Source organism: Embiotoca jacksoni, unplaced genomic scaffold (assembly GCF_022577435.1).
Source record: "Embiotoca jacksoni isolate LCO1_2020_lvr unplaced genomic scaffold, fEmbJac1.0.p SCAF_63, whole genome shotgun sequence".
NCBI classification, from domain to species: Eukaryota; Metazoa; Chordata; class Actinopteri; family Embiotocidae; genus Embiotoca; species Embiotoca jacksoni.
This window is the reverse complement of record NW_027185418.1, coordinates 1,593,035-1,609,393: the sequence shown is the minus strand read 5'-3', so window position 1 is coordinate 1,609,393 and position 16,359 is coordinate 1,593,035. Positions and strand designations below refer to the sequence as shown.

The 16,359-nt window shown below is 39.9% G+C and overlaps 5 protein-coding genes across 5 annotated transcripts; 1 reads left to right on the top strand and 4 right to left on the bottom strand.

The window, feature by feature from the left end:
- Positions 1 to 9,287: 9,287 nt before the first annotated feature.
- On the bottom strand, positions 9,288 to 9,793 carry LOC138213707 (histone H3). The gene has a single exon (XM_069174951.1). The coding sequence runs from the start codon at positions 9,774 to 9,776 to the stop codon at positions 9,366 to 9,368; it is 411 nt and encodes a 136-aa protein (XP_069031052.1). The 5' UTR covers positions 9,777 to 9,793; the 3' UTR covers positions 9,288 to 9,365.
- Positions 9,794 to 10,107: 314 nt separating this feature from the next.
- Positions 10,108 to 11,243, top strand: LOC138213768 (histone H2A-like). Its single transcript, XM_069175021.1, has one exon. The coding sequence runs from the start codon at positions 10,135 to 10,137 to the stop codon at positions 10,516 to 10,518; it is 384 nt and encodes a 127-aa protein (XP_069031122.1). The 5' UTR covers positions 10,108 to 10,134; the 3' UTR covers positions 10,519 to 11,243.
- LOC138213767 (histone H1-like) lies at positions 11,228 to 12,197 on the bottom strand. Its single transcript, XM_069175020.1, has one exon. It carries the CDS (start codon positions 12,153 to 12,155, stop codon positions 11,538 to 11,540), a length of 618 nt encoding a protein of 205 aa, XP_069031121.1. The 5' UTR covers positions 12,156 to 12,197; the 3' UTR covers positions 11,228 to 11,537.
- A 1,516-nt stretch (positions 12,198 to 13,713) lies between these two features.
- Positions 13,714 to 14,343, bottom strand: LOC138213727 (histone H2B 1/2-like). The gene has a single exon (XM_069174979.1). It carries the CDS (start codon positions 14,320 to 14,322, stop codon positions 13,948 to 13,950), a length of 375 nt encoding a protein of 124 aa, XP_069031080.1. The 5' UTR covers positions 14,323 to 14,343; the 3' UTR covers positions 13,714 to 13,947.
- Positions 14,344 to 14,937: 594 nt separating this feature from the next.
- LOC138213741 (histone H4) lies at positions 14,938 to 15,494 on the bottom strand. Its single transcript, XM_069174992.1, has one exon. It carries the CDS (start codon positions 15,492 to 15,494, stop codon positions 15,183 to 15,185), a length of 312 nt encoding a protein of 103 aa, XP_069031093.1. The 3' UTR covers positions 14,938 to 15,182.
- Positions 15,495 to 16,359: the final 865 nt, after the last annotated feature.

Below are 16,359 nucleotides of genomic sequence, written 5' to 3'. Positions count from 1 at the left end.
TTCATTATTACAAGAAGTGATGTTGATAAGAAGATCGAACACAACATCGAATGTATTTTGACAAGAAACCCCCCAAAAAAGCTGTCAAAACAAAATGAACAAAATCCAAGGATTAAACTCGTAGACAACAGAGCTCTCTTGTGGCCAATTCATATAACTACAGTATTAACACGACAAAATCTACAGTATTTTCCAATATTTCCAGAGTCAAAAATACAATTTTGAAAAAGTTATGGTAATGACCAGATCACAAGAAGCTCTTTGAAAATATCAGATCATGTTGAGATAACATTATTAATATTATTATTATTATTATTATTATTATTATTATTATAGGTTATTATGTTATCAGGTTTTAAGAAACGGATGGCCCCAAATAGTCTGCACTTTTATCAGCTTAATTTCAAAGTGCTTTACTCTTTGCCTCCCATCCACCAACTCACCTGCCATCTAGAGCAACAGTGTCTTGCCCAAAGACACTTTGGCATTTGTCTGTATACGGGTAGCTGTAAAGTTTTCAGAATCAATAAATCGATTAGAAAACCTCTACAGGTTGGATGAGATGCTAGAAATTTAGAGGAAACTTACCAACTGTTGTTTGGTCAGTGGATAATTGCATTTGAGCTTTATCCTCTCCAACAGGTCAGGTGAAGGTCACATCCTGATCATGCAAATGTTTCTTACTCAGAATGCAAAACAGCGTCCTTCTTTGTTTGTGACTTGTGTTTGGTTATTTAATCTCAGTATGACCGTTCGTTTGAATACTTTAGCTTTTGAAAAGCAAAGACAATATGGGGAAAGGAAAATAAATACGTGAAGTAAAGACAATACAGGAAATGAAAAAAAAATGAAGTAAAAGAAAGACAATACGGGAAAATCTAAGACAATATGGAAAAAGCAAAGACAATACAGTAAAATCTAAGATATACGGGAAAAGTACAAATAATACGGGAAAAGCAAAAGCAATTTGGGAAGAACAAAGGCAATACTCTGTAAAACTTTATCATTTGTCTTTATATTTATTTATTCCACTATACATTTACAATTTTTTTCCTGATTCTTTTACAGATTTATTCTTTATTATGGTACTCCTATTCCTCTATAGTATGGATATTGCGAAACACAAATCAACTGGCTTAATGTCATTTCATGTATTGAACAGTTTGCACCATGACTGCAGTACCAGTAGTTTTAGAACCTTCATCATCATCATCATCATCATCATCATCATCATCATCCTCCTCCTCCTCATCACAAGAACCAGTTTTAAACCAAAGTTAATTACAGTTTTTACGAGTAAATGTTCTTGCTACAACGTAAAATAAATTTTGTCTCCGGTATTGTTCCGTCTCACTTTGTATTGTATTGTTTGTATGTGATCAACATGCACTTGACAGTAAGTACATGTTACATAAAAATAGATAAAAACTGTTACCACGCCATTTGTTGCTGCTTTAAAGCAAAAATAATCAGCAAAACCAAAACAATGCACAAACTAAAAGTAAAGCTGCAAACTTTGTTGGTAGCGGTCTGACTCTGTGAACTTCACTATGACTAAACACACATTTGCAAACGTTTAAAGTCACACAGCCTCTGATTCGTTCATCTCTTCAGCCACGTCCATTTGGTTCCTTGGTGAAAACACTTCCATTTACGTGCTTTTTCCATCGTAGTTGGACACCAGTCACGTTGGCGTTACTCAGGCGCTGCTTTAACTGAGGAGAAAATTAACAAAAGAAAAGCAAAGCTGAAACCTGCAGTAACAAATGTTTTTGCCCACCTGGGAGAAGCAAAGACTTATGGAGCAGCATTTTAAGCTTTGTTCAGACTACCAGCTCAAATACACTTTTTCTCATATTTTTTGAAAATCTGAACAATAAAAAAAACAACAACACATGAATTGTAATTCTTGAAAATGGGATCAAAACCACATTTGAAGGTGGTTTGAAATTTGATTCCAGTTGGATTTCTACGGATGCAGCTAAATAACATACTTTGATAAGCTATCTCTAACTGTGTGTTTGTCTGATGTTTAATAACAAACAGTTTTGCACTGTTTTTCACTGAAATCAAATGCTACATTTATCTGAATGTGTTGAAATTTCTTGCAAAGACTTGGTGACGGCAGGTTAGCTAGCCAGCACTGTTCATATTCTCAGCATGTCTTGGTTTCACTTGGACTATTTAACTCTTGACTTTTCATAAAACATCTTCTTTTGTCCATCTCCTGTTCTGTTGTACTGATTTCAATACGGTAGTGTTTGTGTTTGTGTCAAAAACAATAACAGCTGCAAATAACAGCAGAAGAACAAGCTAACACGAACGTTATTCCTTCCACTGATGCTAAAGTCACTTTAATTCAGGGACTTCAGGAGCTCCTAATAATTTAAAAGTATATTGAACTCTTTTTTTATGAGTCTAGTCGCAGGTCTCAGGTGTTGTTCAGACTGCAGGCAAAGTGGATTTGCTTCGCTAATCCATCTGCATGGGTTGCCGTGGTAACGATGTACATGTGGCTACGCAGGAATAATGGCTTTTAAATGAGGAAGCAAAGTGTCTGTGGACAATTTACGTCAGCGTGTCCACAGACTCTTATAGCGCTTTACTAACGGCAGCATGTGGTGCGTTCCAGTAGCGATACTAATAAACTATTTAGTAGAACAGACAAAGATTTAGTACGTCCCAACACACAGTATGTGAAATGTGGTGTGCATGAATGCTGCAGTACTGAAAGTAGAAAGAAAAACTATGAAATGATGAATGCAGCAACAAATTCTCTCTGAAAATAACGTCGTCATTGTGTGTCTCATTGAGTTTCTGTATAAATCTGATTGGAATCAAATTTCAAACCTTCAAATGGGGTTCGATTTCAATTTGATTTCAATTTGATTTCAATTTCATGTTGTTTTTTTTTTTTTTTTTAACTGTCATCTACCATTTTAACTTTTAAAAGGGTGAATATAAGGTTTCAGAGCTGATGATGACATCACAGATATGATATTCATGTGTCCATTCAAACAGACAGACTGTGACTTTTCATTAACTCTGCATCAGACAGCACATTTCATTTTGTGTGAGACTCACTTGCGTCAGTATGCCGTCTTGCACTGCCGGGTCGTTGAGGTCCAACTGTGATCCGTGTGAGTCGATCCTCACCTTGAAGATCCTCACAATGGGACCTAATACAAAGAGACAAACATGCACATTGTTCATTATTGTCATCATGACAAACCAAGACAGAGTTGGACGTCAACTTGTCTTTTTTTAAACAGTAAATCTGCCACAGAAAGATGAAGGACTTGACCCAAACCCAATCAAAGTCAATCTAAAATGTTTACTTACCGATGCAGACGAAAGGAAGCTTTTCTCCACATTGTCGCTCTCCCCATCGACCAGATTCACTTTTCAACAAAGCAACACACGATTCTTCACCGATCACAGTGTAAACGACTTGGCTTGTTCTCCAGTATCTCAGTGAGGAGTAAGTCTGGTCTGACCACGTCCACGGGTCTCTGAAGAGGCCAACAAACACCTCATCAACAGCAGCAGCCACGTCTCGAATGGTCTGGTTTTCTGCCTCATTCCTCACACTGGCCAGGTCGGTGTGGTGTGTCCTGCAGTAGTCTCGGGCATTTGTCCAATTCAGACGCTCTGTAGTGCGAACATACTGGTCTCTGCCATGTTTTTCTGCTAAATATAAAAGGAAGATGTTGCCGTTGTCAGCATCAGTTGCAAACAGCTCCATTAAGGTTTGTGTTTTTGGTGTTATTGTCAGCTTGATCTTCTACTAATGCAATTTAGTTTGAAAACAGCAGCACTACCATGCGACCTCTTATTATGGCGAAACGCTCATGAAAGTCAAATACAGATAAAGATAAAGATAAATATAAGAATCGGTACGATATTATCTTTACAAATAAGAGGCCAAGTTTGGATCACTTGGACCAGTTTTTGTAACGTTTGGCAGGTTTCCACCAATGAGACTGACATCGTTGAGGTTGGTGAGCGCAGCTTTTAAGTTGGTGACCAATAAGACAACTTTAGGGATTAACCTCAATAAATCCAATGCAGACGTCCCACTTAAAATACAAACACGGTTGGACTGTACTCTGTTATATCTGTGCACATGAACATACGGTGTACAAACTTGCATGCCTGCATTTGAATGTGTGACAACAAAACGAGTGATACTCACCATCAAAACAAAGATAATACTGTGGGTACACGCAGTTACTCGTCAAAGGTTTCCCATCTTTGTATGACACACAGTTGTAACTGTTTTTTTGGCCCCAAATCAGATAATCTCTTTCTCCATCTTTGTAGAAATGTTTGTCCGCCAGAGACCAGTGCCATTCAGCATCCGTCCCTTTTGAAAGTCCGATCCACACGGCATCATCGTATTTGCCTTCGACAGTTTGAAGAACCGTTTGCATCTCTTTCATGTCGTCTATGGTGGCCAAGTCAAAACCGTTCTCTCTGCAGTAGGTCTGAGCTTCGTACCAGGTTTTTGGCGTTTTGACTAGAAAGTATTGATGCTGGGAGACACATGAGGACAGAGTCCACGTCGCTGTGGGGGGAAATGAGACAGGCAGAAGAATGCAGTGATAAATCTACGTGTATATAGAACATAAGGGAGGAAATTAAACAAATTTAAAACATTTTTAGAAAATGTGACTCATCTGTTGGATAAAATGTGAATACTAACAATAATTCATCAATATACTTTTTTTCTTAATATAAAGAGGGAATTGTTGCAAAAACTTTAAAAAAAAAATATCAGTAAAAGGTTTGTTGCTCTTTTTTTTCTTTGCTAATCCTAACAACATGTATGCAATAAATAAAGAACAGCACTGACCTGAAATGAGCAGAATTAGACGTTTGATCCGGTCCATCGCTGTTGAAAGTTGATTTAGAAAAAATGTGTGTAAATGTCTGAGTCTTAATCACTCTAACAGCCCAACGTGAACAATCCCAAATAATTAAATGACTCAAAATACTGAAATTGTAAAAGGACAATGAAACTGTAATTCTACCAGTTAGTGTCCCTTGTTGTCCCCACCCACTTCTGGTCTAAGCCCCACCCCCTCTGATTAAGGCTCTAAATACAGATAATGGTGCACTAGAACCTGAGATTTAGAGATTAATTAATCAACCCCACAAACAAAGGCAAAACACATTTTACCGACTCAGTGATGCATATTTTTTACAAACTTATGCTAAGATTTAATTAGGATATGGCATGAAAAATATGTTTGATTAAAAGCAGACCCCGTCTCTGCCTGTACACGGATAGCTGTACAGTTTTCTAAATCAATAAATGAGTAGTTGACAAATTAAAAACAAATCTCGAAAACTATTTGTCAGACTGCAGCTCACAGGCATTAATCTTGTCCATGAAGAAATAAGTTGTTAATGTTTGTTTCTATTCCTGCCATCATTTTCTGTTTAAATGTTTTTCTCCAATTGGGCATAAAAGCATCATATGGTGTGACAAGCCATTTATCCTCAAGAACTATAAAAGGATGACATCTTTCTATCATATATATATATAAACAGTAATTTTCAGTTTTTACACTACAAAAATAAACGTTCAGTTTTTCACATATGTTGATATTCTGATGACAACAAAGGAGTTAACCGAACCGTCTCTGCCAGACAACGGTGTAAAAGGTAAAAACATAAATATATATATATATATATACATATTCTGGGTGTTTGTGATAATAATCAAATGATTTTAATTATAAAAATACCATATCTCTTTACTAGAGGTCCAAATATTTCAATCATGTTTTATCTTTGATATAAAACACCAGAACTGAAAAGACCAACAGTTTCATCGATTTAACTTCCAATATCCAGTTCAGTTCAGTTCCAGAACAACAAACACTACAAAAATTCAGCAACAAAAACAATTATGACTTCTCTGTCAAGCCAGTGTTTTACTGCATTAAATAAATTATTATGGAAAGAAAACATTGAGATGTTGCGTGCAAAAATTAGAAACAAACGTACCTGATGTTTGGTGAGTCTTGATTTGTCAGTAGATTTAGAGGACTGTCTCTTGTGGAGGATATTTGCTTCCTTTCAAACAGATGATGTACTTTCAATACAGAAATAGTTCAGGCAGGTTCATTGTTCATCTGCTGCATATCTTGATTATGGAAATATTTCTTCCCCGGGATGTAAAATTAATGTAAAGCATTCATCCAAAAATGCAAAAGCGTGGCTTATCTGACCAAACATCAAATATTCCTGGATAATGTTTCCAGAAACAAACTATATGGTTTGGTTCAAAAATTAAAGGCCAATGTTCTCCACACTGCTCGGCCAATGGACTTTATATTTTGATGATGTCATGGAAATAAAACTTACTATTCTGCGTGCCGGAGAGTTTTTTTCTTTTTTCTTTTTATAAATATGAAGTGCAACACGATTGTCATGGAAATAAAACCTTAAATTATAGCTGTGTTTCTAACGCTCATCAGCAACATCAAATCGTTTCACTTCAATTTTCACGAAACTATTTCATGCTACTGTTGAGCAGCTGGTGAATTTGAACAATATGTCAGTGTTCACATTTTTGAAAGGTTATTTCTGACCCTTGTTGTCTGGGCACTTAACCTTACTGTTGTACTCGGGTCTTTCGTGACCCGTTTTCAAAACCATGTTGATCATAAATGTATTATTTATTTGTCATTTAATTTCCCCAATTGACCGAAGATAACAACGATAACAACAAACAAAAAAATATCAATGATGACAACTTACAGTGAACTATGGCTGGTTGAAAAGAAAATATAGCATCTGTGGTACTCGGTGGTGCGATCACCCCGTCCCCAAGTTCAAAGCTCCACATGTGTGCAGCTGTCCTAACGAGTCCTTTGCTGTTTGATTCCCAACATGGGAACACAAAAAAAACCAACTCACACACTCACACATATGCACATACACACATTCGCACGCACACACACAGACACACACTCACATGTTCAAAGCTCCACATGTGTGCAGCTGTCCTAACTTGTCCTTTGATGTTTGATTCCCAACATGGGAACACAACAAAAACAAACTAACACACGCACGCACACACATACATAAGCACATACACACACACACACACACACACACACATACAAGGTGTGTAAAAATTAGTTGTTATAGTGTGATAATTAATGTATTATGTTTTATAAAATGTCAAAACAGACCATTTCAAAATAAATAAAAAATTAATTGGTTTCAAAACCATCTTTTTACAAAACTACAACAGGCACCAGACAGTGATATTCCATCAATAAATGTCCCTTTGATCTTATTTATCCTAAAAATAATACACAACTTTGGCTTCTTTTTCACTCAAAGATGAATTATAATTTCAGAAGAAATGAGGTCCAATGACCAAAAACTTTAAAGAGCGTAAAATCAGTGTCAGTGAGTTGGAATGAAGTTGGCTAACAAGGTTTGAAATTTTTTTGATGAATTTTCCATTATGCCTTACAAGCACTACAAAACAGACCGGGTCAGTTTTGACAACAGGAGGACAACAGGTGTGACTATTTGTCACTATTTATGTGATAATCCAAGAAAATACAATATAATTTTCATTATAATAATTTTTTTTTTTTTTAAATCAAAAATGAGTACAAATTTTGTTAAAATTAGGTCTATTGACCATAAATAATAATTAAAAAAAAAAAAAAGTGTAAAACCAGTGTCAAGAAGTTGGAATCAAGTTGAATGACGAAGTTTAAAAAAACTTTTTATACATTTTTCATGATAGGACTACACACCTTTTGTCCTCAAACCTCTTGTATTGTGTCGGCGAAGACAGCAGGAAGGTTAAAGACTTACCGTACAGCGTTTTTCAACCCATTACAGAGTATTTTTTTTATTAAATGCCCCAATGCAGTTAGTAGCCTGATGGCCAGGGTTGTTGAATTACACATCAGAATAAACTGCTCATCTGGATCATTGACATGACAATTAATCCTCAAACCTAAAGACTGTAGGGGTCATCTATGCTTCATGATAGTTTTATGTGCATTAACTTATTTAGATTAAACATCAATTTTTTTGTGGTAATGTAATAAATTGAGGAATGATGAGCTCTTTAAATTGAGTGTGGTGGCTCCGAACTTCAACAACAACAAACATCTGCATGTTTACCGGCTTTTTGATATTTTGATTTTTTTTTTTTGAACACTGATGAATTAATTGCAGATGTGGAAAATTAACTGATGTTTAAAACTGCTCCCGCGAACGATAAATTTCTGCTTTTAAAGTTCTTCAATTCCCTAAAACTATATTTTTTTGCAGGTATATTGCCAAAATACATGACGTAACAAACGTGGACTTTTTTTTCTTTTCCACTCTCAGTTCCTCGTAAGTTGTTTAATATGTTGCTTTAAACCAAAAGAAATGGTAATAAGGGCATTGACCCTCCAGCTACGTGATCGAAAAGTAAACATGCATTTGGTTTGTTATTGGTTTGATTTTTATTTTATTTTGCTGTGACGAACAACGTTACGAAGCAAAAAAGTAAGTACCAAACACCATTTTAACTTAAGAAAACAACAACAAACTGATATAACACATCATTTGACTTGGACCCCACAGGAAGAAGACTTTTTGTGATAAAGGAAAGAAGGTCAGTTTATCTTTAGTTAGGAAAAAAAACCTTGTTTTTAGTGTGTGTGTGGGGGGTAAATGTCCTTTCTGCCCTTTAAACACTGATAGGTGTGTGTGTGTTAAGGTCCTGATAATTATTGGTATAAATTGTATTTTGAAAAATAAACAAAAGCCAAAAAGTAAGAAAAAAAAAAAAAGTAAACAGATCCCTGGTGGCCAAATCATGTAACTACGACAGGACGAGCACGTGGTACAACAGAAAGACGTCACGGGGTGATCTCCTGAAAATAAGCACGTGGATTGAATAGAGAACAATGTTCATATGAAAGAAAGCTGAAAGTTTAATAAACCAAAAGTGGCGAGTTGTATAATATTCCTCGAGACAAATACAAACTGTCTGAATAAGGCTGATCTTGGCCGTTATTGTTCAAACAGTACATAAACACCAATAATTATAAACGATGAGACAAAACGTCACTTCTGTTCTGCCTCGTGCGTAAAACGCTCCCAGCTGCAGTCTGTTTGGAGACGGACATGGATCCTGCTCGTTATGTCCATTTTAACTACGTTGGAGTACTTTGAGTTACGTTTTCCAGTATAAGAGTCTGTTTGAAGCAGAATCACAACAATAATGTCGAAACACATTTTAACAATACGAGGAAATAATGAGCTCTTTAAACGGAGTGTGGTGGCTCTTAAAAGAGCCTTTGTGGTGTTGATGTGGAGCAACAGAAAGTTTAAGCTCTCTCTCCACGGATGCGGCGGGCCAGCTGGATGTCTTTGGGCATGATGGTGACTCTCTTGGCGTGGATGGCGCACAGGTTGGTGTCCTCAAACAGGCCGACCAGGTAGGCCTCGCTGGCCTCCTGCAGAGCCATGACGGCGGAGCTCTGGAAGCGCAGGTCGGTCTTGAAGTCCTGAGCGATCTCTCTCACCAGGCGCTGGAAGGGCAGCTTGCGGATCAGCAGCTCCGTGGACTTCTGGTAGCGGCGGATCTCTCTCAGAGCCACGGTACCGGGCCTGTAACGGTGAGGCTTCTTCACGCCGCCGGTGGCCGGGGCGCTCTTACGGGCGGCCTTGGTCGCCAGCTGCTTTCTGGGGGCTTTGCCTCCGGTGGATTTACGAGCGGTCTGCTTGGTTCTTGCCATCGTTTCTTCTTTCGCTGAACAGGAAATTCAAAAGTGGTGAAAAACGGGCGAGAAGCCCCGCTCTTAAAGCGTTGGAGCGGCCGTGAACTGATGACGTTGCTTCAGACCTCCGGCTCCTGATTGGTGGACGGCTCCTCGAGGAGCTCAGCACCGCCTCTAGAGGAGCGCGGCGCCGCTGATTGGACAGAAGTCTTTTCAAACTTCCCACCAAAACCTGAGCGCGGGCCGCCCTCTGCTGCATCCTCACTGATTGGTCCGGCAGCAGCCGTCCAGCGCTCCACATGTATAAATAGGAGGCTGTGGGCTGTTGAGCGTCACAGTTTCTCTGAGCTTCGACTTCTAGACAACTACAGCAATCATGAGTGGACGTGGAAAGACCGGCGGCAAAGCCAGAGCAAAGGCGAAGACCCGCTCCTCTCGTGCTGGACTCCAGTTCCCGGTCGGCCGTGTTCACAGGCTGCTCCGTAAAGGCAACTACGCTCACCGTGTGGGTGCCGGCGCCCCCGTTTACATGGCGGCTGTGCTGGAGTACCTGACCGCTGAGATCCTGGAGCTGGCTGGAAACGCCGCCCGTGACAACAAGAAGAGCCGTATCATCCCCCGTCACCTGCAGCTGGCTGTCCGCAACGACGAGGAGCTCAACAAGCTGCTGGGCGGAGTGACCATCGCTCAGGGAGGTGTGCTGCCCAACATCCAGGCGGTCCTGCTGCCCAAGAAGACCGAGAAACCCGCCAAGAAGTAAAAAGCTGGTGACCTGCTGGAAACCAGACCCCCAAAACGGCTCTTTTAAGAGCCACCTACTCCTTCAGAAAGAGCTCTGATCCTAATTCATCTGATGAATCACATCAAAATGTCTTTATGATGATTATCACAATTAATCTCCGAAAATTTCTGTCTTGTTTTTAACAATGATTCTGGAAAAACATCATGTTTGATCTTGAACTGTTTCTCAGCATAAAGTGACATTTATGATATTAAACATACAACAAAAGAGTATATCCAGAAATTATTATAGGAAACAAATATGAAAATGTGTTTTTGTCATCAAAATGGGATTAAAGTGAAGTTCTGAAACTATTTGTCATGAATTAATACTTTATTTTGGACCTGAGGTGTTTTGGTGAAGTTACTATAAACATGAACTGATTCTCTAATGAACAGCGTTGATGAACTGGTTGTTCCTGGAGAATATTCAGAGGTTAAATCTTCATATGATCTGCAACATTTTGTGAATTATTATACTAAATGAAATAGAAATAATGTGTAACATCACTTCATCTGCATGTTGTAGAAAATAAGATGAGAAACAAGGAACTTTGTGAATAATGAACAAATGATTTTTTTTTCCAACAGATATTTCTGTTTAAAACAAATAACTTGGACTTTTGACTCCAGTCTGATCAATGAGATCCACGATGACATGATTATTTGTAGAATATTTATACCCAGAAATGTTTTTTTTTAATTTAAAAAAAAAAATGAAAATGTGAACTATTTATAAAAGTGAAAAACACAAAACCAAACGTGTTGTCATACAAAAATGGGATTAAAGATATTAAAGATGTGAAAGTATGAAGTTAATGTTTCAGATTGGACCTGAAGTGTTTTAGTGAAGTTACTAAACTGACTGAACGTGATTCTCTAATTATGAATAAAGTGTTGATGAAGTGGTTGTTTGTATGAAGGAAAGATCTCTTTGAGGAGGATGTGGTGGCTCTTAAAAGAGCCTTTGATTTGTAGAAGTTGGAGGGTGATGACAGCTCACTTCTTCTTGGGTGCTGCCTTCTTCACTTTGGGTTTAGCTGCTTTCTTTGCGGGGGATTTCTTGACCGCAGCCACCTTCTTCACCACCTTCTTGGGGCTTTTGGATGCTTTCTTGGGGCTCTTGGATGCTTTCTTGGGGGCCGCTGCGGGCTTCTTGGCCTTCTTGGGGGACTTCTTGGCGACTGCTGCTGCCGCCGGCTTCTTCGCCTTCTTGGGGGACTTCTTGGCGGCTGCTGTGGGTTTCTTGGCGGCGGGCTTCTTCGCTTTAACGGCGGGTTTCTTCGCTGCCGTCTTGGGCTTGACATCGGCCTTCTTGTTCATCTTGAAGGAGCCGGAGGCCCCGGTCCCCTTGGTCTGGACCAGAGTCTCCTTGGCCACCAGGCTCTTGATGGCGGTCTTGACGCGGGACTTGTTCTTCTCCACGTCGTAGCCGGAGGCGATCAGAGCCTTCTTGACGGCGGTCGCGGACACTCCGCCGCGCTCCTTGGAAGCGGCCACAGTTTCCAGGATGAGCTGGGTGACGCTGGGACCGGTCTTCTTCGGCTTGGTGATCTTCTTCTTTGCTGCTGCTGCTTTGGCCGGAGCGGCGGCTGGAGCTGGAGCTAGTTCTGCCATTTTCCAATGTTCTCTTCCGTTTCTTTGTCGCGCTGCAACGAGTCAAACTGCAAATTCTACGAAGTCCGGAGCAAGTGGCTGCTTTTAAACACACCATGAGAACCGTGGAGACTCAGCCCAGCGCGAGGCTCCTCCGTGCAGGATGAACGGCGCCACTTGTGTTTTCTCTTCGGCGATAAACGAGTGAAAACCCCGTGTTGGAGCAGCTCTGCGGGCCGACAGCGGAGGAGCAGACAGCGGACTTGCGCGTCTTCGTGTTCAGCTCATGCGGAGCTCTGCTGCTTTCCGCACTTTGTTCCTGGAGCCTCCAAACACCACCGATCCGCGGCGGCGCGCGGCGCTGCTCGTCGGCTTTTCGCCCTCTTTGCTCTCCTAAAACACTTTAAAACGCACCAGAGCTCCTTCAAAAACGGGTTTCCAGCTCGCTCACATGTTCGTTCAGAGACTCCGAGTCGAAACAAGAACGTGTCGAAGACCACTTTGGACTAAAATGAAGCTGTTCTGGTGGCAGCAAACACACCGACGATGGTGGAGGCTCCTGTCGTCGTCCAGCCAGACTTCCTATCAGAGCTGCTCGCTGTCCAGATGTTGCTGGAATACAGCTGTGTTTGGAAATGTTAGAAACAGAAACGTGAAATAAGCATGTTCTGATTGATCTTTTCTGAGTGTCATCAATATTACATATATCGCATATATATTATAAACAACTCGACACATCCAACCTCCTCATGTCTTCAGTCGGAGCTCAAAGAAACTGGAAGAAACCAAAAGTGTGAAAAATGCAACAACAGATTGTTTTCTTAGTTTGACAGATATGAAGGATGAAAGAGGTTGATGACGTCACAGTGACGTCACAGCGTTCCACAGCTGTTCCAGAGTTTCATTCATTTTTAATAAACAACACTAACGTTCATTCCAGCAGCTTTATTTCTCGTTTTACGGTGTTATTAACTATCAGGGCTGTTTGAAGTCAAATGAAGTCTTTCAGATCTGTTTTATTCCTTTTTCACTCTTCACATTTTACCTTACACAGTTTGTGGCTCTAAAAAGAGACTTTTGGTTTGTTGTAAGAATCTGCAGCATCAGCAGTCTTGAGTTTTAGTGTCTGATCTGGTTTTATATGAAATTTAGGAATATTTAAAAAAAAAAAAACATGAAAGAAAGAAGTTTGAGTTCTGAACAAAAGAAAAAGCGTTTTGACCGTAAAATGTTCAACGAGACAATATTATCCTGATAGAGAAGCTCAGAAAGATGAACATTTAAACTTGCTTTTTTGAATTGGGAGAAATAAAACATGAAAAACCCAGAACCTTTTGTTTTATTGTCTTTGGGAAATTTCAGTTTATAGCAAGAATAAAACAAATAAACTAGAAATCTGCTGCTCAACATGAAGAGTTGAAGTTTGATCGTCAACGATCTTTGAATATGAAAATCATTTATTCTCAAACGATGTCACAGCTAAATAAATTCATTTATGAAGTTAAGTGATGTAATAATGAATAAATGACTGCAAATATCTCCATATAAATATAAGAGCAGAAACTAACAATATTTCAGTGTAGATTTATTCAACATTTCTTCATCACCAGTTTGGATTTGACTTCTAATGTCATTGGAGCCCAAACTCAGCTGGTTTTTCTTCACAACTCATTTTATGAAACCAAATTCTAACAACTTTTCTAAAAACAAGTTAATCAACGTCGTTCATTTAACTGGAGGACAGTTTTCTCTTTCAGAAGAAGTGTGTGGCTCTAAAAAGAGCCTTCGGGTTGTCTTCCACAGAAGAGGCCGTTTACTTGGAGCTGGTGTACTTGGTGACGGCCTTGGTGCCCTCGGACACGGCGTGCTTGGCCAGCTCCCCGGGCAGCAGGAGGCGCACGGCGGTCTGGATCTCCCTGGAAGTGATGGTGGAGCGCTTGTTGTAGTGAACCAGACGAGACGCCTCCGCGGCGATGCGCTCGAAGATGTCGTTCACGAAGGAGTTCATGATGCCCATGGCCTTGGAGGAGATGCCGGTGTCGGGGTGGACCTGCTTCATCACCTTGTACACGTAGATGGCGTAGCTCTCCTTCCTGGTCTTTCTCCTCTTCTTGCCTCCTTTGCCGGCCGTCTTGGTCGCGGCTTTCTTGGAGCCCTTCTTGGGGGCAGACTTGGCGGCTTCAGGCATTTTGATTCCTCGAGACGAAACGCGACGAGTGAGATCGTCGGTGGGAGAAACAGAAACTCTACTTATTTGAGCCTGTATGCAAATAGAGCTGCAGAGTAGCACGCCTGTGATTGGTTGAGCAGCTCACTGGCGGTGGCGGTGGAGGGTGTTGTTTCCATGGAAACATGTTAAAGTTTTGTGGAGGGCAGGTTGTTTGTGGCTGATTTCAGGTATTTTAGTGATGATCGGTGTCTCCGTGTTGGGATGCCGGTTGTTGAGTGAATGTTCGCTGAAGAAACGGGAGTCTGTGGGCCAGTTTGTTCTGGATGGTTTGCAGGTGTTGTTGTTGGAGATCCAGTATTCAAACAGAGATGAACAATAAATATAAACATTCAACAAACATCACGTAGGATTAAATGTTTGTTTTATTTTTTTTTTGGTTATACTGGATAAGTCAACAATTTTGTCTGTACTACATAAGAGGAGGCTTGTAACCATGAGCTGATTCTTATTGAACTGGTGAATTTAATAAATGTCTCAATGCAAATAGAACAATACATATGGAAATATAAATATAAACTTATTAACATTAATATCTGCCAAGAAGAAAGACAAGTGATGAATTAAAAACAGCAAATAAATTAATGAAGAAATGTTCAGGCAATTTAAACGTGGATTACTGTAATATATTAAAGAGTATTTAGGACAGTCAGTGGAGCGTTTGATGGTTTCTATATAATAACTATTAAAAAGAAACAACGTGCAGATCAGATGAGTATTTCTGTTACATTTGAGCAGCGAATCGGAAAAGAGCTCTTAAAGAAGGAGGTTGGCGGCCCTGAAAAGGGCCTTTGGGTTGTTGTTGGACGGACAACGTGAGTTTAACCGCCGAAGCCGTACAGAGTGCGGCCCTGCCTCTTCAGAGCGTAAACCACATCCATGGCGGTCACAGTCTTCCTCTTGGCGTGCTCGGTGTAGGTGACGGCGTCCCGGATCACGTTCTCCAGGAACACCTTCAGCACACCGCGGGTCTCCTCGTAGATCAGACCGGAGATACGCTTCACGCCGCCGCGGCGAGCCAGACGGCGGATGGCGGGCTTGGTGATTCCCTGGATGTTATCACGGAGGACTTTCCGGTGCCGCTTAGCGCCTCCTTTACCGAGTCCTTTTCCTCCCTTTCCTCTGCCGCTCATTGTTAATGTTTGATAGATTTATTACTTAATGAACAGCAGCGGTGGGGTCCTGGTATTTAAATCCTGTCTGAGGACGTGTTAGAAGACAGGGGAAGACCCGTCCATCTTCTTCTGTGGACTTTCATGGCGCTCAGAAACAACTGGTTTGGTTGATTGCCGCCACCTACTGACCAACATTGGAAACAGCAGGACTCCTCAAAGACTGTGAGCACAAACATGAAAAGCAACAAATATTGAAGTGAACAAAGCACAGAGAGCAATCGTTGTGAGACCGTTTACAGAAATGATTTGTCTTTGTTTTTTGTCCTTTATATTGAGTGATTTAGCTTAATTTGTGTTGTGTGACAGTTCAAACTAAATAGATTCAGAATCAGTGAAACAAGCAGACTTAATGACTCTTAAAATGTCAATTTAAAGTTCCATTAAACTCAAACTTCAGTTTATTCTGCTGTGTAATTCAACAACTCTTCAGGCTACTAACTGCATTGGGCCCTTTAATTTAATTGAGAGTAAAGGTTTTTGACTTGTGTCCAAAGATTTTTGAATTGAGATAAAAGATTTTTATATTGAGACTATAGGTTTCATTTTGAGACTATACGTTTCTTTGTTGAGAACACAGGTTTTTATATTGAGACTATAGTTTTTGACTTGTCAACAAAGGTTTTTGAATTGAATATAAGGTCAAAGGACCAAAGGTTTTTAATTTGCAGCCAAAAAGTCCAGTTTCATAAACAAAATTCTCAATTCTTTGACCAAAACTAATGAAACTGCAGTTTTTACAAAACAAATCATTTTATTCTCACTTTATATATTTTTACTTACAAACTTGAGTTTTGATTGCAGGGCAAGAAATTAACTTTTAAGA